This window comes from Schistosoma mansoni, chromosome 1 (assembly GCF_000237925.1).
Source record: "Schistosoma mansoni strain Puerto Rico chromosome 1, complete genome".
In the NCBI taxonomy this organism is placed as follows: domain Eukaryota; kingdom Metazoa; phylum Platyhelminthes; class Trematoda; order Strigeidida; family Schistosomatidae; genus Schistosoma; species Schistosoma mansoni.
In genome coordinates, this window is record NC_031495.1 from 15,165,175 (window position 1) to 15,192,811 (window position 27,637).

Here is a 27,637-nt window from a genome sequence, read left to right on the forward strand (position 1 = left end):
AAATGAAAATTTAAAAGCATAACCATAGAACTGATGGGTGGTTCAAATGAAATATTTTGTAATGGTTTACATTTGTTGCGTTTTATTTTGACATCCAAGCAGCATAACTCTCATTATATATATAACTACAGATATCAATTCCAACTGAAAACAATTGTTGTTTAGTTTGATAGTGAATAATACCAACATCAGTTCACAGCTGAATTCATAAATAAGCTAAATATGGGATATGAAATGGAATTTCTTTTAGCAAATTTTTTAAAAGAAAGTAATATGGTAAATGTCTGACATAGAATAACAATAATTTGGCTTAGTGAAGGTACATGTGTACTTTTTTTACCATTGAATGGATACAACTACAGACTTTGAGTGTACTACATAAATTTATTTTTCTTATGATCAATATTCAATCTATCTAATAATCACTAAACTGATACTGACTAATTATGGTAAACTAATCCTAAATATCCTTTTATTTTAACTGAGATATAGTAATTGATAATATATATATATATATACCAAATATGTTAACACCGTACAGTATAGGTAATCGTTTAATTTTAACAATAACAAATGATTTTGATTATTACCCTGAGGAAGTCCAGACAAGTCAGCCGGATGAGACGTTGGAATTATTTAAATTCCAATCGCTGAGACTATTTCAAATATAATTTTTCGCATATAATGACTTCTCTATACTCGGCGCCCAATTTTTGTCCAGCTATGCGTTCTAACCTTGACAAATATTCGTACAAATGATTCATTATTTTAAAAATATGTATTTACTGGTAAACTTATAATTAAAATATGATAATCAAGTATGAATGAATGTGTTCAGCTTTAAGGCACAATTTTTATGTAAGGGATATTGGTAAACAAATTAGAACAAGTAAGGTTTGGATTTGGAACAGTAGCAACTGGTTCTTGTTCAATATTATTTCGGTAGAAAAAATAACTCGAATTTTAATCGGAAACAATTTATCTTACATATACAAATTAATATAGTGGTTTATTTGATTAATTAAACTTATTTAATAAATTCTCTAATTTGATTAATTGTTTTGCTTATGATTTATTTAATGAAAGTTATCAGAAAATAATCTTTGGTGATTCTCTCAGCAGATATTCGTTGGAAATTTTCTCTTGCTGTTAAATGTCTTAATGTATTACAGTGAATGGGGTTCTAAAAAAGATGACAGATATTGGAAGAGTTGTAGTGTTGTAGTCATTCAAATAACATATTATATGGTCACGGAACACTTGGAACAATCAATGAAAGTAGTAAACATGGAATTATTATGAAAAAAATCAGATAAACTGAAATATACCACCCTATCCATCAAGCATATATGTGTGTATTCTTCATAGATACTCAGTTTGCCTGTCATTAATTTGAACGCTTTGGAATGAGTAAATTAAATAATGAGGATATTTTTAACAGTTATCGGTTCATTTGGGAGTGTTCTGAATAAGTGATACATCAAGATGTCGTAGTATAACTAGGTATACTTTTCTCAAATGGAAAGAGTAAATGTTGATACAGTTACTGGTTTTTCTAGATTGTTTCCTATACTTTCTCAGTCTGTATTATAAATATTTAATAAAATACAGGAAAAAGGTGATCACTTTATTCCGTTTAGTTTCACGTTTTACTTTTTTCGCTTAAATCTCAATATAATTATTAGTGATATTATAAATAAATATAGATTCTATTATTGTCACCTTGTATTCAAAACCATAATATTTAATGTTTTTTTCATTATAGATTTCATTTTTCTTTGCTATGATTTGGGGATGTGCGCTGATTTATTTCTTATTTAGTGAAGTTCTACATTCACCTGGTTATGCATCACCATTGGTACTTGTTTCATTCATGACACTTTACTTAGTCAATCCGTTTAGTTTTGCTCATTCCAAAGCACGTCGTTGGTTATTACGTGTATTAGTAAGTTTTCTATTTAATATAATTTAAAATGTTGTTTTATTAATGTGTTAATCATTTCAACATGAATGTACAAAGAATAATTGACATATATCCTTTTGAATAACTTTGGCTAACAGCTATGAGTAGCTTCCTCTAAACAACAACTCAACAATCAATATTCAAGTAGGTAATTCATTTTAAATATGTTAAATCTTATGATAAGATCAAATAGTTCGACTATTGTTCAGTTACATTATTAGAGATGAGTGTTTGATTTTCAACACTTCAGACTCCATATATAATGGTTTTAAAACAACTTCAAGAATCCGTCACACAGCTATTCACCAGTAAGTTTGTTATAATTATTTAGTTAGTTATTCGGTATATGAAAGTTAATTCATGGAAACTACCGGTATATATATATATATATATATATATATATATATCACAGAATTAATTGTACAGTTACACAGTTAAAACATAGAAAATAGTCAAAAATCTTATTTTGAAAATTAATATTGAGTTTTTTTGTTTCTATACGCTGTCAAATGAATCTAAATGACAATAATATTATTTCATAACAAAGTCATATGATTAATATTATTCTCAACTGCCATGAATAGTAAACGATTGATTTGCCGAAAAAAAATATATTTCATTTTACAATCATTGATTTATATACATTTTTCATTAAGGAATATTATTAATAAAGATAGTATCTAAGTGTTGTTGTGTAAACTGGTGGAATATTTATATTAAATTAGAGGGCTTTTAATATTAATAATTGAAATTTTCAAGGAAACTATTCTAATTGGTCTATGAATTCCTTTATTACGAGGAATGAGACTAGTTGCAGATGTGACAATTCTTATTATCTATCAATTTTGATTTATTTCGATAAAATAAAACTCTTGATCTTAGTTTATAAAACCATAACAAGAAAATGACAAAAAACAGTGGAACAGACGGTAGAACACATAGTACAGAGTGATTATATAATATAAACAAAGATTAAGCAGTTAAAAATCATCATTATTATTAGTTTTAATTTACCCTTTATCCTACTGAAATCTCATCGTTAATTTTTATGATTGATGTCTTGGATCTTTCTTTAAAAGAATTCAATGTATTGAAAATACTTTCTGAGTTTGTCAATGTAGTGATGAGAATCACTTATTATGATGTTAGGCATTCGGGGTTGCTCGATAAGAAATATTAAATTCAGGTTGAGAGATAGTTGACACTCATGAGCAATGCGTACCTGAAGTATTTTAGTAACTGATACAAATCCATTTCATATAATTCCACACTCTAAGACGATAATGATCAGCTATTTGAGTAGCGACTGACCTGCAGGACTCTCAATCAGTTGCTGAGTATTTCATTTCACTTTTAGTGCTGATCAACGATATTTGATCTTTTTATTATCTTATTGTTTTTAATCTTGATACCAACATTTTATCGTTCAAATAAGGTCTCTAAAATATTATCATATCAATTAAATCACGAGAAAATTAATAATAAGCATTTATATCAACTCTTTATCATTTCTTCTTACTTTCGGTAATTCAGTTTAATAGACCAAATAAAGTGGGTACTTGTAGTTGTTTCAGTTTTATAAGTTACCGATAATGATACATGTAATAGGAAAGCGTAATCTAAACTATGGTTACGTGATGCACACTTCCTAAAAGGGTAAAGTAGGATGGATTTAATGATTTTGGATATAAAATTTCAAATCTAGACTTTTGTTGTGTTTATTTGTAGTACGAATTCTATTATATTTATTGTTTAACTTTTAGTAAATTAGTAACCTAAGTTTCTTGCATACAATCACATGAAAATTGTATACTTGAGTAAACTAATACATTTTATTTAGTAGTGCCGACTAAGGAGATACAATTTTACTTACTGTTTCGAAAATCTGTGGATACTGTAAATAAGTCTAAACTGAGAAAAACATTTTTATAAATAGAATGTAAAAAGTGTCTTCTAAGTCCAATGTGTGGACAATTTTCTTAATAATTTTTGATATAATGAGTAAAAATGGATTCAATTAGTGTAATGTTGTAAGGACTTAAATAAATCAAGGTAGTTTTCTTGATCAATATGACTTATTCCATCATATTTTTCTTGAAATGAATAGTCAGTTATGGTGGAGAAGATTTTTAGCTCAGGTGGATGATTTTGATGGTGTTTTGTTCTACGAGCTGGATGGTTCGGTCGTGGAGCTTTCATCGTCCTTCTGAACGACATCATCAGCACAAACTTCGGGTAGAAGTGAAGTGTTTGAATTTCTCCACATGTGGTTTACAGCTTGTCCTGTGCACCTCGATGTTGATTGGTTCTTGTTGACATCAAATCTGTCATTGTTTATTTCTTTGTTTTGGTTGTATCTCCCATTGGTTTGATTTTTGTTCCTATGTTTCTGCATAATTTTCCTGATTGGTTGATAAATTGGATTGATTTCAATGTGCTTGTTTATTGCTGATTGACCTGAGTGCCAAGCTTCTGAAAATTCTCTGGTGTTTTTGGAATTGCCTCTATCCAAAATCTCCACATTTTTCCAGTCGAATGTGTGTCTGTAGTTGTCCACGTGCATGGATATAAGTGAAGACATGTCATGGTGTTTGACTGCTAATTGATGTTCATGCAGGCGAAGATGAGAGTGTCCGCTTTGTCCTAATGTAGTGTTTGTTGCAGTTGGCACAATTTATTTTGTAGATGATGTTTGGTTTGTTGTTCAAAAGGACGATGGAAACTCCACGACCAATCTATCCAGCTCATAGAACAAAACTCCATCAAAATAGTCAGTTATCTCTTAATATGAAATGTAGGAGGATAGAGAATAATAAAACTATTGTGATGGCAATTTTGGTTTGTCTCTAGTGATGAGGTGTACTCATTATATGACAAAGTGTAATATCTTTCAAAATACTACTCTGCAATCAAGATGCCGTGATGCATATATAACCAGATCCGTATGAAAAAAAGAAAATAATTAGTATATACATTTACCAAGTTTGATATAAATATTTTTGTTTAACAGTGTAATCATTATCTCAATCAAGTTAGCTTACGTTAATTTATAGAAACTCGGCATATGAACATGATCTAATAGACAAACAGATTTATGTAGCTAACATCAAAAGTGAATCGATTTATGTCGTTAATTTTTACAGCAGCATATATGTAATACTTTTTAAAATCTATAAAAAAAGGTATATAGATCAAGAGAAGAGTTACTGATATATATGAAAATCATATTCTTTTTTGTTATTACCTTAATGTCGGCGTCATATGATCTGGTTTACGTTTTATTTTTTTATTAACTGAGTTCTGCAAACTCTTCACAGGCTTGTTTTTCGTGTTTATATTTATCTGTTTACTTTGTGCTGTTTTTTGATTGCTATTCGTTATTATTTTATATCTTTGAAATACCACATAACTTATTTCATTAATGTAATTTAGATTCATTAGTATTACATTTTACATATCCGAAAATGGTCGATTATTGGGTCATCTCAGTTTTATAATATAATTTACTCTGTAGTATAAATCTGTTTACCTCGAAAAAAACTGTCTTTGGTAGGTTTTTCATATGACTTAACAGTTGTATTTTTATTTGCAATAGTTTTTATTCACTCATTTGTGTTAAGAACTGCAACTGATCAGTCTCTATCGTCATATGTGCATCTTGAGAGGACTAATAGGATGAAACATGTGTCCTGAATCTTACTATTAGCTACAGTTAATCTTTTCTATGGTTACATATTAACGCTTTTTTATTTAAATTTATTCATGTGAATGTACACGAAATCTTCATACTGTCATATCTATGTGTGCAGTTATTCTATTTTGTTTTTTCTTCTTTTCAGGGACGAATTATCAGAGCACCATTTGCAAAAGTGTCTTTCGCAGATTTTTGGCTGGCAGATCAACTAACTAGTTTAAGTTTTATATTTCCAGATATAGCTTATTTTATTTGTTTTTATTCATCACAAATTGATTGGGCTAATGGAATGAGTTACAAACCACAAAATTCTTCTGTGACGTTACCTTCACTAGTTACGGGACATAATAGTCAATATTCTAATTCAACACGTTTAACAATTCCTTCTTGTGCTTCCCATTCAAATGAAATTATAGGTAAGTGCTATTTGACTAATTTCATATATATACATAATATTGATCGGATAGATATAATTTTTTTATGTAAGAATTTTATGATTTGTGTAATAGTAATTCCTAAAAAAGTTGATCAAGAAAAAAGTTGATTCAGTAGAATGCTAAAATACGCTGTTTTCGTAAGAGATAATAACCAAGGTTTAATCGATTAACAACAGTTTGATGCCATTTGTTGTAGTAAAGAAATATAAACGTGTCCGTGACAATAACATCGATTGTTGACAGTGATGTAAAATGACCCAGAATATTGTTTACGATAGCTTGATTAATGACGAAAAACTCAAGAATGTATGAATGTCAATAAACAAAATAACTGAGAAGGAAAATCTCATATATCTTTAGTCATATAAAGTATTTAGCTGCAAAGAAACATTAATAATCATCCAAATTATTTGCAATTTGATACAATATGTAATTTTGTAAACCTATGACTAATCAACGGAATTAAGGTTTGAATATTGGATCTAATCTTTGTTGACAATAGACTGTTAAAAGCTTGCTCTTTATTTAATTTCTTGGAGTACTTGGTTGTTCTTCCCTAGTCAAAAGCTTGTTTAAACAGTAATATATTTCCATATTCGTTGTAAATTTATTTCGTTTTTCTTACAATTGATTAGAACTTGAGTGATTTCCTAAGTTTGATCATGTAAAATCAGGAAAATAGATAAATAAAGTGTTGAATATAAATCACTGTAAAGAGATAGAAAATGAAAATTTAAACTTCATAGTGATTAAACGTTTAAAGCTTCAAAATGTAATTTCTGAAGCTTTTTGATTGTTGATTTGTTTAATGCATCTGTAAAATGATTATTTCATTTTTGTTAAATTGTCTACCTTCTGTGCTTTTGTTGCCTAGTTGAACTCCATCATTGCATTTTGGTACTTTAGTTTATGTTTTCAGCACATTAGTCTACATAGTAGAATGTGTTCATTTTTGGAATGGTACTCTTTTTGTCATAGCCAGATATTATAGTCATGTATCAATTTTTGATAAACCAAATATACAGAGTCCATAAATTGGATGGATATGATTGATGATGTTCATTTTCATTTTACGTTAAAAATATATTTATCTATATTCATGAAAAATTGGGATTTTGTTCTTTTGATATTATCTATTAATCTTTCATTGGTAAGGTTGTCTCTAAATAATTCTTAAAATTGGAATGAGTATTGAAGGAAGCTTTGTTAAAAATAGAGTAAAATTGTTGACAGTGTCCACTTAAGACTTTGTGTAATTTAGATAGTATTAATATTATTCTCAATAATAAGGTATTTTATTCAAATTGGATTGCATAATTTATTTATAAATAGGTAATTCAAAACATAGTTTAAAGGATAGTTTTCTATAGTGTTAATGTAAATATTGTAATCCTACAATATTTTTTCACTCAATATAAATTTAAGTTTATGGTCTACTTGAAGGGAAACTGTCAGTTACAGTTAGTCTTCACTCTTCCGGTTTGTAATATGTTATGTCTAAGAGAAAAACAGACATCTTTACAAGATTATTTTTCAGAAGTGAGGAAAGCAAACAACTGATGGTCACTCAGTAAAGCATCAGCAGAATACCTATTTTATTTCTGAAAAACATTTCACTTGAATAGTATCTTAAGTTTTTTGTGTTTGTATTCATATTAATTTATGTAGTTTTGTGGTTTACTGAAAAAATAAACGAGGTTTATTTTTAAAAGCCTCAGTTATTTTTTGCATATTTTTATAATAGTTTTTCAAGTGTTATGAATGTAAATGATGATTTCGATAATTAAAAACCTAAAGTTTACTTAAGCAATTATTCGAAATCATCTAGGTTGGAGTTCAGGAACGTCTCAGTACACAATAAATAAAACTTGATGTCAGTGTTTTGTATAAGATATAGTCTATCATATGTTTAAGACTTAAACATTGATAGAATAATACAAGGATTATCGAAACAAACACCATTTTAGGGTAATATGATATTTTCTAACCTTGAAACAGTTAGGTGAATAAGTTGTGTCGCAAGTTGATTTTAATCTAATTGTAGAAAACATCTTACCTAATTGATCTTTTTATTTTCTCCATTAATCTCTGTGTATTTTCTTCTTATAATTATAAATTATGATTGAAGTATAATTTAACTTCTTTCAATTGATTTTTAAAAAGATTAGTGTTCATTGTTTCGTTCTGTATACTTATGAAATGTTTACCAGAACCATACATTCTCTTCATGACTTTTTTTATCAATATTTCATTGTTCTAGCTTCTTTTTTAAAGTGCAACACTTGTTTCTTTCTACCTTGAAAGATTTTTTTATTGGCTCATTATAGAGCTATCAGGACGGATCGACAGTAATTTATGTGTCATCTAGTTCTGTTTTGAACTATACAAGTGGATTTTAACCACCTCATATCTTTTATTAAGTCACAGTAATTTATGTACTAGGTTTCATATACATTATAGTTGTATTGATCATCAAGAGTTGGTGAGAAATTTCAAAATATAAAGGAGGGAATAATAGCCTACTTTTAGCGTGAAATTCTTTTACATTCTTCATCTGTAACTTCATACAATACAGTGTAAATTTTATCAATATATTTCTGGTATTAGCTTATTTTTTTTAAAATTAACTCATGTTTATTTGAAGCAATCAATGGAAATGGTATTTAACGCGTTCTCTAGCGACGACTTTCTGGTAAATGGTTTAATTAACTAGTAGATTTGAATGCTATGTTAAAACTAAACGTAGAAAAAAAGGTATACAAACTTTTGATTATACATATTTTACACATTGGTTTGATAGATTGGCCAAAATTGACCGATTAATGAAGTCAGTGATTTTTTATTTTCCATCCTGAAATGCTTTCTAAATTTATTTGTTTTTGATTAATATACGGCTGGTTATAGTATTTTGCTTGTTATGATATCTTGAAGATTTATTTGTGTAAAATTATTATCCATTGTTCAACAACGAGATATCTTATGTACATAATCTATTTTATTGTCCCGTTAAAATCAAGTGACAACTAGTAACTAATTTCAAAATCGAAACCTTGTGACTTGTGAAATACACTATGTTGTTGGTAAAACTTAATTTTTACCTGTTGCAATGAATGGTTATCCCTAGAGGTGTAGAATTAAATTCATGTGCGGAAATGTGAACCGATTAACTAATGACAAAAAATACACTTATATTGGGCTCTTTGCAATAGCTTAAGCACTGAAATTCAAATGACTGTTAAATTATTCTTCGTTTTATAGCTAATGCCAATTTATAATCAAAATCATTGTGTCACTGGACTTTTCTCCATAAGCTTAAAAATCTCTTATTTATCGCTGCAATATTGTCATTTAGGTGAGTTGGTCTTAGACAGGTTTTGTAATTTCTTTAGTAAAAAAATAGTACCTTTTATAAAAATCCAGTATTTTAGAGTATTATTACTAGCCTGAAATTCACTAAAAATATGACTTGATGAGATGTGTTTAATATAACCATCGTGTAAAAATGTAAATTCATGTTTTCCTTCTAGTTGTTTGATCAGAAGAAATCAATGTACTTACTAAGTATGTCATGTGATTGAGTACACTGTTTATATATATATACAAAAGTGCAAATCCGTTTCTTCTGAGAAGTAACTTGAGTTTAAATACCATCTGGAGTTACCGGAGTTTTTATTTTACTTAAGATTTCTTCTGTTTTTTTCTCAAAATTCACATCTGTGGTTTAGGATTATTTCGAAAAGACATTAAATTATATCCCTATAACAATCAAAAATAATAATTTAATTTTGTAAACGTATAGATACAAGTTTTCCCTTTGTTAATATTAAGGACGGCATCTGATCATCCTTTTCAGAAATATATTTCGCCTGGGCGCATTGCATTGATATTGTTGAAATGGGTCTAACAGTAGAATCCAAGATGTGTGTTTCGTTCTATTTGAAGCTCGTCAGCTAGGTTCACTGCATCACAATGGTGATACTGATACTGGAGCTATAATCCATTTCTTCATTTATCCATTGAGCTTTTGAGTCCATATAGTAACTAAATAGGAGGAAACCCGTGTCCTCGATTCCACTTCCGCGCACATCTCAACTCCGCTGAAACTTTTTTAGTATGTTGGTCATGATTATTATTTGCTAATTACGCACTTTATGTGCATAGAAAGTAATATAACGTAATTGAAATATCATCGAATAAGGCGAACTATAACAGTGTGTATTCATTTTTAGTTCTGCTGCATATCGTATTGAAATCACGAATCGACCTAAGTTCGGCACTTATTAAAAACCTGGAAGCACTGAACATCTATGTTGTCATGAGATCGAACTTCTCAACATTGGACCTCTCTGACCATACAGGGGCTCGAATTCTTGAATTTTGTTCTCATGTGTGAACTTCTAACCTCTTGACTGCTAAACTGAAATCCACTGGTGTACATGTTTTACTTCAATCAAGTCATGATATTGTACTGACTTTATGCGGTTCATAATATCAATAGCGTTTAACAATCTCCTGAAATGTCTACTGATAGTACATATTTATTTTCATAAGTAACAACTTCTTGGCAAAGTCCCTTATAATCGTTTCAAATGTATAGTACTAGATCATACAAGAATTTCAACCAAGGTATTTGTATTTTATGATTATACAAAACAGTTTATATTTACGAAGCCCTTGTGTTAATGAACTAAGTGCATACCTCTCTTACTTACTTAATTACGCCCATTACCCCTCGTAGAGGAGCATGGGCCGCCCACAAGCACTCTCCATCCAACCCTGTCCTAGGCGATCTTTTCAAGTTCTTTCCAGTTGCTATTCATCCTTTTCATGGCTTTTATAAGGAATAAATGACTCAAAGTTTTTGCGTTAATGATAAAGCTATAAACTTGAAAAATTTCAACCATATAATTGGTTCTTTTACCATAATGATCCTGTTATTGAAAAATTTAAACATTTTATTTTTTAAACGAAACAATATAACAGAATGCGATTAACGTTAGATTGTTTTGAAGTAGTCACACAAGGAGTAAGAACTTGATTTCTGAAACAAATAACTATGAATGTCTTTACACAGAAATCACTAAACATAAAAGTTCTTTAAACAAATCAATGTGATTGTTCAGAAGTCTTTGACTACATACAACTTTCTTTTCTAATTAAGAATATTTAACTTTTGATACTTATTCTATGTTCAAATAATTTTCATGATTAAACTGATGTATTACTGCTGCAAGATTGTTGATATGTTATTATCTGTATATCCCATCTCGTGAAAAATACTGAAATGAAAATATTTTAACATATTATCGAGGCAATACGCACAGTATGCACATATGCCAATTAGAGATTGACCAGTTGCAGTCCTAAAACATCGATGGGAAGATTCAAACAAACAATACTAAATGAACTTATTGTAGATGTTTATAGTTATTGTTTGTGAGTACTTTTATAAAATTTAAGACTTATAAACAGTATACTTATTTGATTGTTTGATAAAGATCAAAACATTTTATTTCAATGAAACACTTGGTTAAAATATTTTTATAATATTTGGCTACTGTCAATGTTCATTAAAAGTTTCATCAGTTGAATAAATCCAAACTATAACAGTTATTGTTCATGAATGGTTTTGTAATTTTTTACTTCCTAAATAAGAATAAAAATAACTAATTTGAGTCTTTTTTAAATTGTTCGGGATACATTTTTATTCGATGTTTGTGATAGGATTCATCATGTCATTTTTATTTTTAGAGAGGGGTTTTATGGATATTATAGTAATTTATTATTTGAATTCATGAAACAGTTGAAGCTAGACCATCATGGTAAACCTGGAAGCGGTGGAATACCGTTTCATCTTAGTATGGGACTCCTCAGCAGTGACCATCCACGATCCCGCCTTACGACGTTCGAACCCAGGACCTATCGGTTTCGCGCATGAACGCTTAACCTATAGACCACTGAGCTGGTATCTAACTGTGTTAATGTCTAACTCCAACCAATCCACAAAATTGCGCTATCGTCCACCATTATCTTCAATGAGTTGAACTCCAATGGTCACGCCTGTGGTGTAACGACGTGAACTTATGTACACATGTGGCTGGTTTCACGCTGACTGTTTGTAGGTAATCTATCCAAGATATAACGTTAATTAGAATTTCTCGAAAAGTATTAGTCCTTTCAAAATTACATCTACAACTGATTAATAAGTACCACACAATAAAAAAAATAAGTGGAAAGATTACTACATTATCATGCCTATAATAACAATCAAAAAGGTATATAGAACAAAATGTTTTTTTATCAATGATTGTTATATGCACAAAATTAATAAAAAAAATTTAAAAAAAGGTTTGTTACCTTTTTATGAAAATTTTACAAATTTTAATGTAAGGTAGATTATAGTGAAGAGTTAAAATGAACTCTCATGGTATTGACACATTAATATGGATAGAAAATGAATTAATTACATTTATTAACAAATTTCAAATTGAATAAAAATGATATTTAGTTTTTATTTAAATTTATTACTCTATAGTTATTAATTGTTTATTATTTAAATTTATCTATAATTGTTAATCGATAATCAATATTGAAATTACTAAAACTCATTAGCTCTGGTGTGTTATTATTTGACGAAAAATCAACGAAAGTTAGGAAGTACTATGCAGTTGTTCCATTTAGATTTGAAACACTTCAACAATGATCAATAATAATCCTCAAATACTGTGATGAACACGGCACCCTTAGATCACTGTTTTGATAAACATTTTTAACTGCAGTCAATTCGTGATACAACGCAGAAATCATCTGATAGAACCAGTGATGACTGTGCAACTATCACCATCGTTGAACGTCAACAGTCGCGAGCTCATTGATTTTAGAAAGTTTTTCAGCTAGAATTATATCATGGAGAAAACGACCTTCAACCTCAACTAATCATCAAAGGTTCTCCCGTTAGCCCTTTTACTCCATATGTTCAGTCACCAAGTTGGCTTTTATAACCAGTCTTCGGTGACCTATTGGTCAAACTTATTATCAAAAGTTCCTGAAGACGATTTTTATTTGTTTCCGATTGGTTCCTTAAAATTGACAATAAAATTGACTCGAACAAAAAAGATACGTTTTTATTGCAAACTTATATTGTTTTTTATGGTAATTGGAACAATCATTAAGTCACGGTTACAAGTTATATAAATATCCTATCTTATTTGATAACTGCTGTTCACTTCATCATATTGGTAATACAATAATTTTACCTTTTTATGTTTTGAAAACGATTATCATTTGGCTCCATTTTCTAAACTTAGTTAAATTTACTGCAGACAGATTTACTTTTTCCAAGGCCTCACTCAATATTTCACACTTATCATTCTGTTATATCGCGTAATAATATCTTAAATATTCCAGAATTTTTACTCCCAAACAACTACAAATTCCTGTTACAAAGTTGGGCTCTTAATTCCCTTTACATTCTACATAGTCCATATATATTATTGACCATTTATTATTTAAATTAAACATCTTGTTAATAATTGAAAACAACTAAAAATATTAACTTTTATGTAACTGAAGACAAAGTAATGGAATACAATGAATTCATCGTATTTTGCAAATTATTCCGTTTTCGGCTTTATTTTTCGCTTATGAATATTTCTATTTTCGTGTTCTTAGCTAATAGCTGTCAATGTGAAGGTATTCTTTTTGGTTTGGATCCAATTTTAAAGGTATTACCGTCTTGGTTTCGATTCGCTCAATGTTTGAGGCGTTATCGAGACATGGATGTTAAAAAAGCCAATCCTCATTTATTGAACGCAGGGAAATATTCTACAGCATTTCTAGTATCTACTTGTGGTGTCTGGCTGGCATTCGATCGAGGTTAGTCATTAATTGTTGCCTGTTATTCGTCATATTGTTTTTATCTAGATATGTTTTATCTTAATGTAACAACAAACGGATGGATCGGAACTTAAGTGCCCTCTATGTTAGGTCGTTCAGTTTTGTGTATTTCTTCTCAGTATGTATGTATTCAAAAGTTAGTGGGACAGTTGAAAGAATTCCATAGTTTTTAAATGATGATTTTGTTTCTGAAATGAAATCATGTGAATAACTTCTGAAAGTAAAGATTTTTTCGATAATTACTTTGTCTTTGTGATTAATTCTTTTTATAAGTTTCGTAACAAACTCCTGAGTCTCGGTTAATAGTTCACTATTATATGAGTGGGTAAGATACTTTATAGTAGATCACTCTATTCAGGATACTTTTACTACAGAGGTATTCTCCATGAGTAATAACTACTACTGTTACCTGGCCTGACTAACTTTAAGAAGCTAAGTACTCATTATATGCTTCTTATATTTCAGTCAATTATTATGGTTTTGTAAATGACTTTTAATAAGCTCTATTAGATTAAATTCCATTCAAGTTTCTTTTATTAACGAATTCAAACTTTTTCAGTTACATCTTATGTTATTCTATTGCAGTGAAAATTTGGCAAGAAAATTGTTTATCCAGGGTTTCTCATTTTTTCCATAGATTTACTCACGGATAAGAATCTAGACTCTTTCATTTTAAAGACGTAAATTGGCGTCGGTATGTAAAGCAAAATTTTCTGGAAAACGATTAATCGTAACACTTTGCTTATAATGTTTTAATAAATAGTTTTCACGACACACATTATGAATGTGGTGTTTCTCGATATTTTATTTCCAAGAAACAATCAGTTCAATGTTTATAATGAAGAATTTAATTTTCAGATAAATGTTTGATAAAAATGCAGCTAGAAAAATTATCAATCTGATAAGCTGAAGGTTGTCACTGAATTCGCATTTGTATACAGTATTTGACGAATATTGATCTTATTCGTGGTGCCATTGAAAACCAGGGGAGAGTGAATAATTATTTCGTTCTAGTACTGAACTCTTTATCAGAACGTACCCATGCCCCCACCAAGGATCGGTTTCAGAGCCTTCAGGTCTTACAATGAATGTTTGACCATTAGAATTATTAAGCTGGGACTTTAAGGGTCATAGGTGCACAGTGTTAAGAAGTCCCATTACAGAACTAAATAACTGTCCGTTTGTGGATTTAAATAGCCTAATAGATTATCCCTAATACCCAATAGGCTTTCACTTTGACGTAAACAAAAAGTCGAATTTGAAGTAGTTCGAATGAACATTTGTTGAATTATTATAGCAAATTAAAACACAACGCAAAGCATTTATACTTTAAATCACGAACCGATCTTAATTAGGCAACCATTGAAGATCTGGAAGCACTGGGGAGTCATGTCGTCTTAGTATGATGCTTATCGACAGTGCGCATCCACGACCACTCATCCGGGAATTGAATCAAAGGCCATCTGTTTCACATGCGGTTGCTAAGCCTCTAGACCATTGAGGCAGTATCCAACGGTGTTAATGTCTGACACCAACCGACTCACGGTGCTGCCCAGACCCCATCCATTTCCAGTAGTGGATAACTGTCTCACACCTGACTGAGGGTCCCAGATTTGATTCCCGGATGTGGAGTCGTGGATCCGCACTTCTGAGGAGTATCGTAATGGGACGAAACAATCGAACAGTGCTTCTAAGTCTTTAATGACAGTCTAAATGAGACCACTTATTGATTGGCGGCCTGTTCAAATATCTGGGTTACTTGTTCCTGTCATCTAGATATTTCAACAAGTTATCTAATTTTGTTTATTTTTCACAAAACAGTTATAGTAACCATGCAGGAAAAAGTGTTACCTAGTAAATTTTAGCCTCTCATTTTTGGTCTAGGTATACTAGAATAGATCATATTACAAAACAATGATCATTATTCAACTTATCAGTTCTCTCAACCATTTCAGACCTTGGTTTATCTCGGGAAGTATTACTACATTTTCTTACGAAATGTTCAGATAACTGCTTTTTCTAGCGCTCAAACAGTCGAGGACTTTGCTATCTGTGTATACAAAATGAAATAAAGTATATTTTCAAACAGAGGTCTATCTTCACTTTACTTTTTGTAGACCTACATCAATAATAAATTTGAAAGTCAATATCTACGGGGAACACCACTGACCACAAGCTATTGAGATGAAAACTCACGTTAAACTTTCATGGTATCACAAGCCTCCAAATACAGATTCTTTAGCAATACACTATAATTGCTTAATCTGAAAATTGCTACAAGACCTAGATATAAAATTTTAGTTGTTAATCTTATTTGTTTGTTTGTAAGAATGTCACTAAGTCTAGAAGGCGGTTGATTTTTATTGAAACACTCATGGCCCAATCTTGACATCCCTCTGATAGCTTGTGCTTAATATTCACTAACTCAAGCGAGGTATTAAAAAATCACAATAAATAGGACTTTATTAATTATCATGATTGATTTCTGTATGGTTATTAAATGAAGGTCTTTATCGCTTGTTAATCAGTATAATAAACCATATAGATCAATTTGAGAAAGTGATTTTTCTCAACTTCTAAAATGAAAATAGTTTGTGAGACAGTCAAACTATTATTCTAAGGCTTGTTCTTAAAAATTCCCAGGGCTAACTAATCATATTTGTGTATTCGTTAAATTTTAGGTTTATAAACGTTTTCTTAATTATGTAACGGAATTGTAAAAGACTTAAAAGACACTTGAAAGCTGCCTGAATTTTTTTTCAGACTGTTATGTCTATCGCTACATTTAATTTCTCTGAATTCACTGAACAAACTTTTTTCCTAGAAGTAATTCATTTAACTTCAGGTTAGAATCCTTGATCATTATAAGACACGTTCCTCTTGTAACCTTTCACCAAAGCCTTTCTCACTTATATCATTTTAGAATTATATTTAAGAGACTCAATGAATCTTCCTAAATTTCAATTTATGATTGGAAACTGTTGCATATTATTTGTTTAATAGATTAAATATACAAATAGATACTTCAGTCTAATAACTGGTTCTTCAGTTATTATTCAGTATATTCACTTAATATTTTATTATCAAAAACTAAGCTACAGGATATCTTACTTGCATGTTATTATGATAATTTGGGCACGAATAAAAACTTGCCTGAATTAGTGGATAAATAGAGTACAACAGTATATCATAGATGAATCATCATTTTTACTGGTCAGGTGGTTGCTATTCCATTTAATTGGACTAACAAATGGTCATCATATAAACAAGCTTTCCTTTGTTTTAATCGAGTTTGATTCATAAATTAATCATATTCATTATAGTCTACCTAGATTGGGAAGCGTTGACAAACTGCACACCTCAAATATTTATCTTCTATATTCGATAATCTATTGTTATTTCTTGTTCATTAATTCTTCATAATTAATAACCAGTTATTATTATGTAAATTCAATTAGTTTAAACAACTGTTTCTTTCCCATAAAATATATTTATTTTAGCAATTATTTATCAGACATTCATGGTTTTTTCCTGTATTTTGTATTTTTCAAGCTATTCATGGCATTATGCCACTCTTCATTCACAGTGGTTTTAGAACACAAGCATGCTTATCGGTGTCCGACAGTGATAGTTTTTCTTGACTTGAAAACATCATTTGACTCTGTAGACCGAGAGGCTCTGTGGCAGTGTCTGTCATTGAAAGGTGTACCCGAGAAGTACATAAACCTTGTGAAGGCTCTTTACTCGAACACTAACAGTCGAGTGAGAGCTTATGGCGGACTGTCATCTGATTTTACAACCTCAAGTGGTGTCCGACAAGGCTGTCCACTATCCACATTTTTGTTTAACTTCATTATAGACCTGTTGCTGGAAATAACGCTCTCGTCGACTGAATTTTCAGGAATTGATCTTCTACCAGGAGGTTCACTTATCGACTTAGAATACGCAGATGACATAGTCCTGTTTAGTGAAGACGCTGACAAAATGCAGAGTCTTCTGTTAGAACTGAGTAATAATGCCAGGATGTTTGGGATGCGTTTCTCCCCATCCAAATGTAAATTGTTACTCCAGGACTGGCCTGCATCAACACCTGAACTAAGGATAGGAAGTGAAGTAATCGAACGCATCGACAACTTCACTTATCTTGGAAGTCTGATCAGCCCTAATGGGTTGGTGTCTGACGAAGTCTCAGCACGGATTCAGAAAGCTCGTTTGGCTTTTGCCAACTTACGTCACCTATGGCGAAGACGAGATATCCATCTATCAATTAAGGGACGAGTATACAACTCAGCAGTTCTCTTTGTTCTACTTCACGGCTGTGAAACATGGCCATTAAGAGTAGAAGATACTCGTAGGTTACTAGTATTCGACCACAGATATCTTAGAAATATTGCTCCCATCTGCTGGGATCGCCAGGTAAGTAATAGTGAGGTTAGACGCAGGGTATTGGGGAATGATGGTGAATCAGTTGATGAGGTTGTGAATTTTCATCGACTGAGATGGTTGGACCACGTGTTACGTATGCCTGAACACCGATTACCACGACGCGCAATGCTGACTAGTGTAGGGGATGGTTGGAAGAGAGTTAGAGGTGGCCTAACCAAAACGTGGCATCAGTGCTTGAAGCCACTAACTTCTAGTCTGAGCCATGTTGGCAGATGCAGACTACTTGGTTGGGGTCCGCGTGACTATCGTAACCGATGGTTGAAAACTCTGTGTGACATGGCTCAGAATCGATCACAGTGGCGCAGGTATATACACTCTTTATCTTATTTTAAACCTTGAGAATAAAATTGCTTCATATCTTTCTTCCTATACTATATTCTTATATACAACCTTTGTTTTATATATTATCACCACTAAATTAACTACTTCTATGAATTCGGTGTTCATTTTGTTGTGCTAATGAGGTATGGCAACTTGGACCGATGCATAAATGTGCCTGGTCCTACGTCGTAGCTGACTGACTAACTCATTCACAGTTTCTTAATATTCTTCAAGATAATAATTATATTTTATTTGTATTCTATTTTCACCTTGGTCTGTTACTCAGTCCTTTTTCAGAAATTGAAAACATTCTCGATAATCGTTTATATAATTCAATAATATTTTATTTTATTCTAGGCTTATTTATTCTAATTAACTGTAATTACGATTGTATAGCTTTAGTACATATTATTGTCAAAAAGAAAAGTTTTTTGATAAATTATCTTTATTCTTCCTAGAATATAGTTCGCCTAAGTATTTATGATTTACTATCCTCTGTTACAACAAGTTATTTTTACTCATTTACCCATTTATAATAATTACTGATTTAAACTTTTTTCAATTTATATATTGTTATATTAACAGGTACTTGGCCATTGGTAGCTTATATTATATCTAGTATTATACGATCTGGTTATACATATGCATGGGATATTCTTATGGATTGGGGTTTATTAGATTGTCGGTCAGAAGATAAACTATTACGTGATGAACTAGTCTACAGATATAGAGGTTATTATTTTTTTGCAATCATTGAAGATTTTGTACTCCGTTTAACATGGATAGCTCGTCTAAGTTTTGAACGCATTGGATTTGCACGGATGGAAATTATCACGACAATATTCTTGACAACTGAAGTTATTCGGTATGTATAGACTTCTTTAATCTCATTTACAATATGTTTCTATCCTGATGCAACTTGATATGTAGTACTCCTTTTTTGGCCGGGATAGTAATGAACCTAACATATCAGTTGATTACCTCAAATTGTCGCCATCAGATATAGTAAAGCTTCCGGAATAACTATTAACAAGGACAATTAATTACATATATTCAACTTTAAAGTGTAGGAAAATACACACAACATGAAACTATAAAGTTAGAATAATGACTGAATGTATTTGTAGCAAAGAAATCAATTAATTTTTAATACACTATGAATCATGTGAAACAAGTATAAAGTTCTTGATCTGGCTAATATCGAAATTCAATGACTTCATGAACTGCTGCTAAGTCCCTGTTCGATTAACACAATTCTGTCCTAAGTTAAACCAGATAACAAATGAAACGTTGTGTGTGTAAGCCAATTCTCAAAATATTCTTATCATTCAAACTTACATAAAGTCAGTGGAGGAAATTCATAACTTAGATGAGTCATTTTCCGTTCTCTGAACTAGATAATTTAATTGTGAAGCTTTTCCTTGGGATCATGAACCAAACAATGTTAGGCCATAATTGAAAACCTGGAAGTACTGGACTGCCGTTTCGTTCTAGTGTGGGACTCGTCGGCAGTGCACATACACGATCCTGCTCACTAATGACTATCTTCGAGCGGTAATTGTCGGGTTTATAGTGATAAGCCGTGACCAGTGGAAGTCAACTGTGTCAAGTATGAGGCAGTTAGCCACCGAAGACAATCGGAGATGGCCGCGCAATATCGTAGATTGGTTGAAGTCAGATATTAAGACTAAGTTTTAGCGTTTGTGCGCAAGACCGAATGTGTTGGGTTCGAATACAGTACACTGGATCGTGTGTGCACACTTCTGAGGGATCCCATACTAGGACGAAACGGTCGTCTAGTGCCTCTAGGTTTTTAATGGTGGTCTAACATTTATTACTTCAAGATCTCAATTAAAACTCGACAATCTCCACAACCCTGCGCTGTCAAGTTTTTGTTATTCTTCTGAACATTAACATTAGCACAAACTACAGAAAGAAATGAGGTATTCGAATTTCTCCACGTACGACTGACAGCCTATTTTGTCGAACATGATCTTGATTAGTTATTTACTGTTCACCTTTAATCTTTTGCTGTCTGCATATTTTTTGATTGTCTCCCTCTTTGAACTGACTCTCCATCTTATATTTGTACATGAATTTACTATATGATTAATAAATTTGTTAGATTTCAATGTGTTTGGTGATTAATGATTCACCCAAGTGGGAAGCTTCTAAAACATTAAAACAAAACAAAGAAAACGTACAGTAATGAACAATCCAGTGAGTTATTTAATAAAAAACTGAATCGTCATCAACTACGAAGCTTGGATATTAAATCAAGCTACCACACACATTTTGATAACATATTGAGTGAAATAAGAGAATGCGTTGAACAAAGAATAACAATTATATATACAAGGCACAGGACCGATCCATTATGTTATTCACTTATCGCTTTAGATGTACATAGAGGTACAATCTTCTAGATACTTGCCCTCTAGTGACAGTCAAGATCAATCTTTAAATATTTTGGTTGACGTAGACTATTATTTTTAACACAGACTTTAAACTATTCTTTCTGTGTCCTCCATTGAATCTTGAAAATCTTGTTACTGTGTGTATTTTATTTTGATATTTCTTTCAAATGCTTCTTTTTTGTTACTACTGTTAGTATCACCATCTTCACTACATTATTCTTTTGTCTTAATACTCGATTCTTTTAGGTACATGTGTAAGATGTACTCTTTTAAAAATAACATACATTTATCTTAGATCCAATGTTCCCGTTCATAGTTGTGTTTACAGAAAAAAAGCTAAACAGTAAAGGATTAGTGAAAATGGAATATATTCATATCTTATGATATTAAATGTTGTAATTCTTTCTATAAATTTGTTTCGTAAAAGGTGCGGTATTTCGGCAAATCGTTGACTGCTTGAAAGGTAGAACTGTATTTCGTTTTTCAAAAAAAGTAAACAATATATATAGATAACATTTTACCGTTCTTGGTAATGCTTCTTGTCAAAAGGTGATAAACAAAATCTACCTGCCTCATTATTTGTTGTTGACTCAGTTGAAAACAGATAGTTTTTACTTTTCATTTGACTATACATCATTCATTTATTGATTTTCCGAAGAGTTTTTATTTCATTTCGGTCAGATAAAGGGTTTTTGAATGTTTACCATGAAGTCAATATATCAGGAAGTGATGTAATGGATCATTATCAGTCTGTAAAAACACAGCACACATTATTGTAGAAGAAACAGTGGTTTAGTGACTAAGGTGTCCGATTTATAGCCTCCAAGTCTCAGGTTCAAACCCACTTTCACTTACTTAAATTTAAGTCAATGAGTTAATTCTGTGTTGAAATATATGGCTGTTCTCATCCAAATACACTGTAAGTCAGCCTTTCAATGATCTTCGTCAAGGTCATAGGGCAAATGTCTTCTTTCCAGACATATTCATTGAAAGACCTTACATTATGTTGTATTTCGCAAGTACCTACAACTCTTAAGCGTGAGTTGTTTCTACTTACCGTCTTGGAACATTCACTTTCATTGATCAGGAATTCTTCTAGTAGTATCTGTTCTTGAAGTAAGTGTCTAACTATTACGTCAAGTCACTATAGGTTTGGGTTGTTGTGAAAAGGCCGAAGGAGAGGTTGGTGAAAGAGACGACAACAACTAAGGGCCCTAGCTGTGGTCGCTAACTGTAGACATTGTGATGCTTATCATTTCAATGACTTAGTCACGGTTGGCTGATGGACAGACTTCAAAGAAGATGCGGAATCCTGTTCATCATTTTTCACTATATTCCTCTACTTGCAATACATAAAAAGAGTCAATCACCAGTCAAATAGTGTGCTATATTCGGTATTACATTTGGAAGCCAGGGCAATAAAAATATATAAAGTTCTATCTTATCATATTTATGTGTTTTCAACAAAGTAACGTGTACGAGGAAAACTTTTAATGGATTCTAAATAACTACTTAATTATTTGTATCTCAGATTCAAAAATAACAAACAGTTACCAACTGAACTTATGAGGTTATTATCAAGACCCTATTGCCCTTTCTTAAACCTTTTTAAATCTCTGAAATCACAATCGTATCTTTATTGATTTCATTCAAGACGTTTCATATGGAATTTCTTTCGTTTGGAGAATGAGCATTTGAATAATTGCGGTCAATTTAGAGCTGTTCGTGATATATTTATTACACCTCTACCTAAAAGGCCACCGAGAACATCATCATTGACAACATTTGGAAATTCTAATTCTCATAGTGTATTTAATTCAAAATTGGCTCGACCAAATATTCACTCGAAATATCCAGGGAAACCGGGTGGATATTCTCCGAATGATAGCCGAAGAAGTGTACCTGATTTTACACGGGACAAATCTTTTAATTCACCACATAAACTCAGTCATTTTCAAGCATCCGACTTAAGATCTAGAAGAATATACGATATTACGGAAACTGAGCACGAAAACTATTTAACAGAAGTTAAAGCCTCTATGGAAGACAACGATTTGTTTTCACAAGAGGAAAAACAGAGAAATCCATTTTATCGATTTTGGAAACGTATGAGATCGTTAGGAAAAAGTTCGTCTCATTCGAAACATAGTAATCATCAAGTTGACGCTAATTACGAGTTGTCGATCAATGAAACCTCTGATAACCCAAATGAAAATAAACCTACATTTACCTTATTTACTGATGATGCAGATGACAATAATCTTCCAAATACATCTAACCAATCATTTTATTCTAGAGAAGAGCATTCTTCATTAGAGAAATCAAATGAAAGTCCACCAGTAAAATCGAATTCTAACCAACCAACTGCTTCTAAGTCTCAGCCTTATTCAAGGGAAAGACGTGTTCTTATACTAAATCAACAAACAGATAATGAATCTGGGGAACCTTATGAAAAGTGCAGGCTTGATGTGAGTCACAATATATATTAGTGCATAACTTTCATTTACTTCATAGTATAAAAGCTTCATTCTAAAGACTGAATATTTCCATGTTATTTAAAATAGAATACAAGATATTTTAGCTTGTAGAAGGATAACCATTTTTGTCCCGTACTTCGTAATTAAACCTTCAATAATCAACAATAACATGAGACGGATATTAGATATATTAGGACATTTTATGTTCACTGAGACTAGGTATAAACAAGGAAGTAAACCACTTTGTTATAGTCTTATAATTTAATTAAATCTGAGGATTTTTATCTTAAGACGATAGTATATTTCTTCACTTACCCATATTCATCTCTTAGTATTCCATTAGATTATCAAATCTGGTTTGAATTATGGTCAATAACTTAAGTGACTTCTGAAAAAGTCCGTTGAATATACATATAATTCTTTATCGTAAACTTGGGTTAGGTGGATACTTCGCCAGTGTACACTCACCTAAATGTTTTTGATCTCATAGGGAGCATAGTATTTTTAGATTTATAGGTTAGAATCCAGCAATTCGATTTTCAGTTGATTTATTAGATTTCTGATCGTTTATTTAACTTAGCGACCATCACTATAGTTGTTCAGGGTGTTTTTTCTTTGACTTTACCTGAAATCTCCATTGAATACTGGTAAAACTTTCTTTGTTACCATATTCCCAATTGTAGTAATATGTTCTGCCCCGTTTAGATAGAATACACCTCTACTAAAGACATGATCCAGACATATCGATTACATAAATATTCACAGCACTTTCGTTTGGTGTTTATCCATAAGGTTAGTTTAAGTTCAATATTTCTTTTTACCAAGCTACATATTGATAGATGTGAAAATGTATGATTCTTATGACACCAAATTGAAGGATTCTTACACAATATACGAACTAGTGATAAAGATGGAGTAAATATGTCCGATATATGTTTCCCGTTAATGAAATTTTGAAAATAAAAAGACTGATCCATAAAAATTATACGTATATCATGGTCAATGATCATATGTAATTAATCTAACTGACTAGTCTCGAATAGGAAGAAATATGTGGCCTGGATTCCAGTGATGTCTACTAAGTAACTTTACCTAAAATCACGTAATTACTGTTTGTTTTTTCGTTGAAACTTTTCATAAAACGGTAAGTATTAAATATTTGTTAGTCAGTAACCTAGTTTACAATGGTTATGTAAGTAATACTGCTTTAAAGGTTATAAAAATAACAAAAAAGCAGAACATTAAATACCTCATTATTTTGTTTATTTGCTGAATATAATTACACTTATTTGAGGTAAAATTCCATTAGTTATTTATATTAAGTCATTGATCATAATAGGAGTTTGTTTTTTTTGCCTAATGGAAAAAGCAGCTCTGAAGGAATGTTGTACTTTTCAGTGCTTGTTTTCCAAATAACTTATCTATTAATCAAGTGAATTATAACCCTGAACTCGTTTTAAATAACTTACAATTCATTGATTAAATGTCTAAAATTAAAAAGTAAAAACTTTTGCTTCGTTATAGTGCAACGTAATTTTATTATAATACATTATAGGATCATTTTTATCGAGAGCCACTAAAATCTTAGGTTGAAAAATACTTTCCTTTCAGAATCTATTACAATAATACTCAATGAAAGCTTCGTTGGAAATATTTTGAAAACGCAATTCAAAGTTTTGTAAAATAGTTCATCTATTTATCATACAAGTTCTAAAATAACACTGACTAATATCATGTTCGTCGTAAAAGTTGAAAGCCTTAGATGTGTTTCTTGTAATCTACTGGTTTTTCTAATATAGCCAGAGTATTCGAAAAACGAAACTAGTGTTTTTCTTTTTTGTATAGACACACTGAACCTGGCTCATATCGCTATAAAGAGTCAGATCGTACATATCGTTTAAACTTAAGTAAGCTATCTTGAACATTAGGTGGATGAAATATAGAGTTTGTAAAGATTTTCACTAAAGTCATAGACATATCAGTTACCTATTCATTCATCTTGTGATTTGTTAAATAGCAAAGAATGTAATACTAGGTAGTACTTGTGTTTTCTTAATGAATGACAGTTGTAGCAACAGTGATACTTCATCACCTAAATATACTTGTTTTTCTTCACAAATATAACTAATTAAGGACAAAACTTTGATAGAAATACGTCTGAACTATCATATAAACCATCAAAACACTGATTACTGCTATTTTCAAGTAGGACTGTAGAAATGAATCTGTAATATGGAAATATAGATATGTTTTTCAAGTGGTCAACTAGTACAAACAGAAATTAAATTGATCCTTTTTGAGAAAAGCATTACTTATTTTACTACTGTATGAATTCTTTTCAATTTATTGAAATCTGATTCCTGTTTCAAATGACAATTGCTTCTTAGGCTTAGATTATTATTATTATTACTATTATCATTAATATTACTATCAATGAGGTCAATTAAACGGGTGATTTGTGATAATATAATTGTTCACCGAGTATTTCATAGTTAACGTACTTGTCTATATTATTCAATCATTTTTACCAAGTTATGGGATTCACTTGATGGCTTAAATTAGAGTTAAACAGAAAATCAATCTTACACATCTTTAGGTCTGACAAATAGTTAATTTTCCGAAGGTTTCAACTAGTTTAAACAGAGAAATTCACATTTACACATTATATCGTCATTAAAGGATTCATAGTTTGGTGCATCTCATAATTCTTAAATGGGTAAAATGCAATAATATTGAACATTGGCTTAGTACTTCTCATACTTATTTGAGAAATCCTGAACATTCGATCGAATGGTCTTTACTTAGTATTACTAGATTCTTTGCTTTGATAGATTTTAATCATTGAATGGTTGAACAGTTAGATTATTTCCAAAGTAACGTTATAATCATTGTTGATCTTCAGTAATTCAGAACGCATGTACAATTTCATTGAATAAAAATGGTAGATATATCAGTCTTGTTGACGTTATTGTTTTTTATCATATATGTCAATGATAATGCTCAATCCGTTCATAGACTTGTACTTCACTATAATTAATCAATCAATTCCTACTGTTACTTTATAGCCGGCTCAGGGGATCATAGAAGATTATTCACCATCTCCGACAAAAAAATTACCGACAAAATCTATTTTAACATCGGGTAGAAAGTTTGGTATTTGTGATCATCAACCGGTAGATCAATGTACATTAAATGTCGTTGACAACGAGAATAAATCAAATAATCCTAGTAATTCTGTAACTAATTCTAATTGTAATTCATCTGAACAATTTTTGAAATCACATGATAATTTATCATCTGTCAATGAATTATGTCATTCAAATCAACCTGATAATGAATTACCTAGTACACTTAATAATAATACTGTAATTAATGATCATCAAATAATAACAAGGGATCCATCACATATGAGGATCTTTCAATTTGAAAATGAATCACCATGTACTATTCCTATTACGTTGATTTCTAACAGTGAATCTAATCAAGATTTATCAACTAATACACAACTCATGGATGGTAAACACGGGATACAGAATGAAAAATGAAGTCATTGAAATTATCAGTTTATAAAAGATACACACAGAGGAATAGGTTAGTTTATTTTCATTGATATATTTAACTTTGTTTGTTAGATATTTTCTTATTGTTTTAGTTATCTATCCATTAAATAGTAATACTATTGTTAAAATTACTTTCATCATCTTTTCAAATTGGCAAATTTTCAAAATCACACATCTAATAAGTTCATATGGGTATTTTGTTTAAACATAAATCATGTAAAATGAATGTACTCTATTATGAGAGCCAATTTTAAAGCAGAGATAACCAACAGCTGTTAAATAATTACTTTCATGTATATTAAATATATTTACTTGATAATAGTTTTGAAGAAATAAAAGCTTTCGAATAAATTAAACTTTAAAATACAATAATAAAAACTATTTTATTTAATACTGTACTTTTAATTACATTAAATAGTTTGGATG

General features: G+C 30.8%; 1 protein-coding gene across 1 annotated transcript; it reads left to right on the top strand.

Annotated features, from left to right (window-relative positions):
- Positions 1 to 222: 222 nt before the first annotated feature.
- Positions 223 to 27,196, top strand: Smp_141100 (putative xenotropic and polytropic murine leukemia virus receptor xpr1; the record flags this gene model as incomplete). The annotated part of the gene is made up of 7 exons (XM_018793403.1): positions 223 to 276; positions 1,766 to 1,945; positions 5,803 to 6,073; positions 13,766 to 13,969; positions 19,343 to 19,622; positions 22,829 to 23,642; positions 26,717 to 27,196. The coding sequence occupies 7 exons, from the start codon at positions 223 to 225 to the stop codon at positions 27,194 to 27,196; spliced, it is 2,283 nt and encodes a 760-aa protein (XP_018647919.1).
- Positions 27,197 to 27,637: the final 441 nt, after the last annotated feature.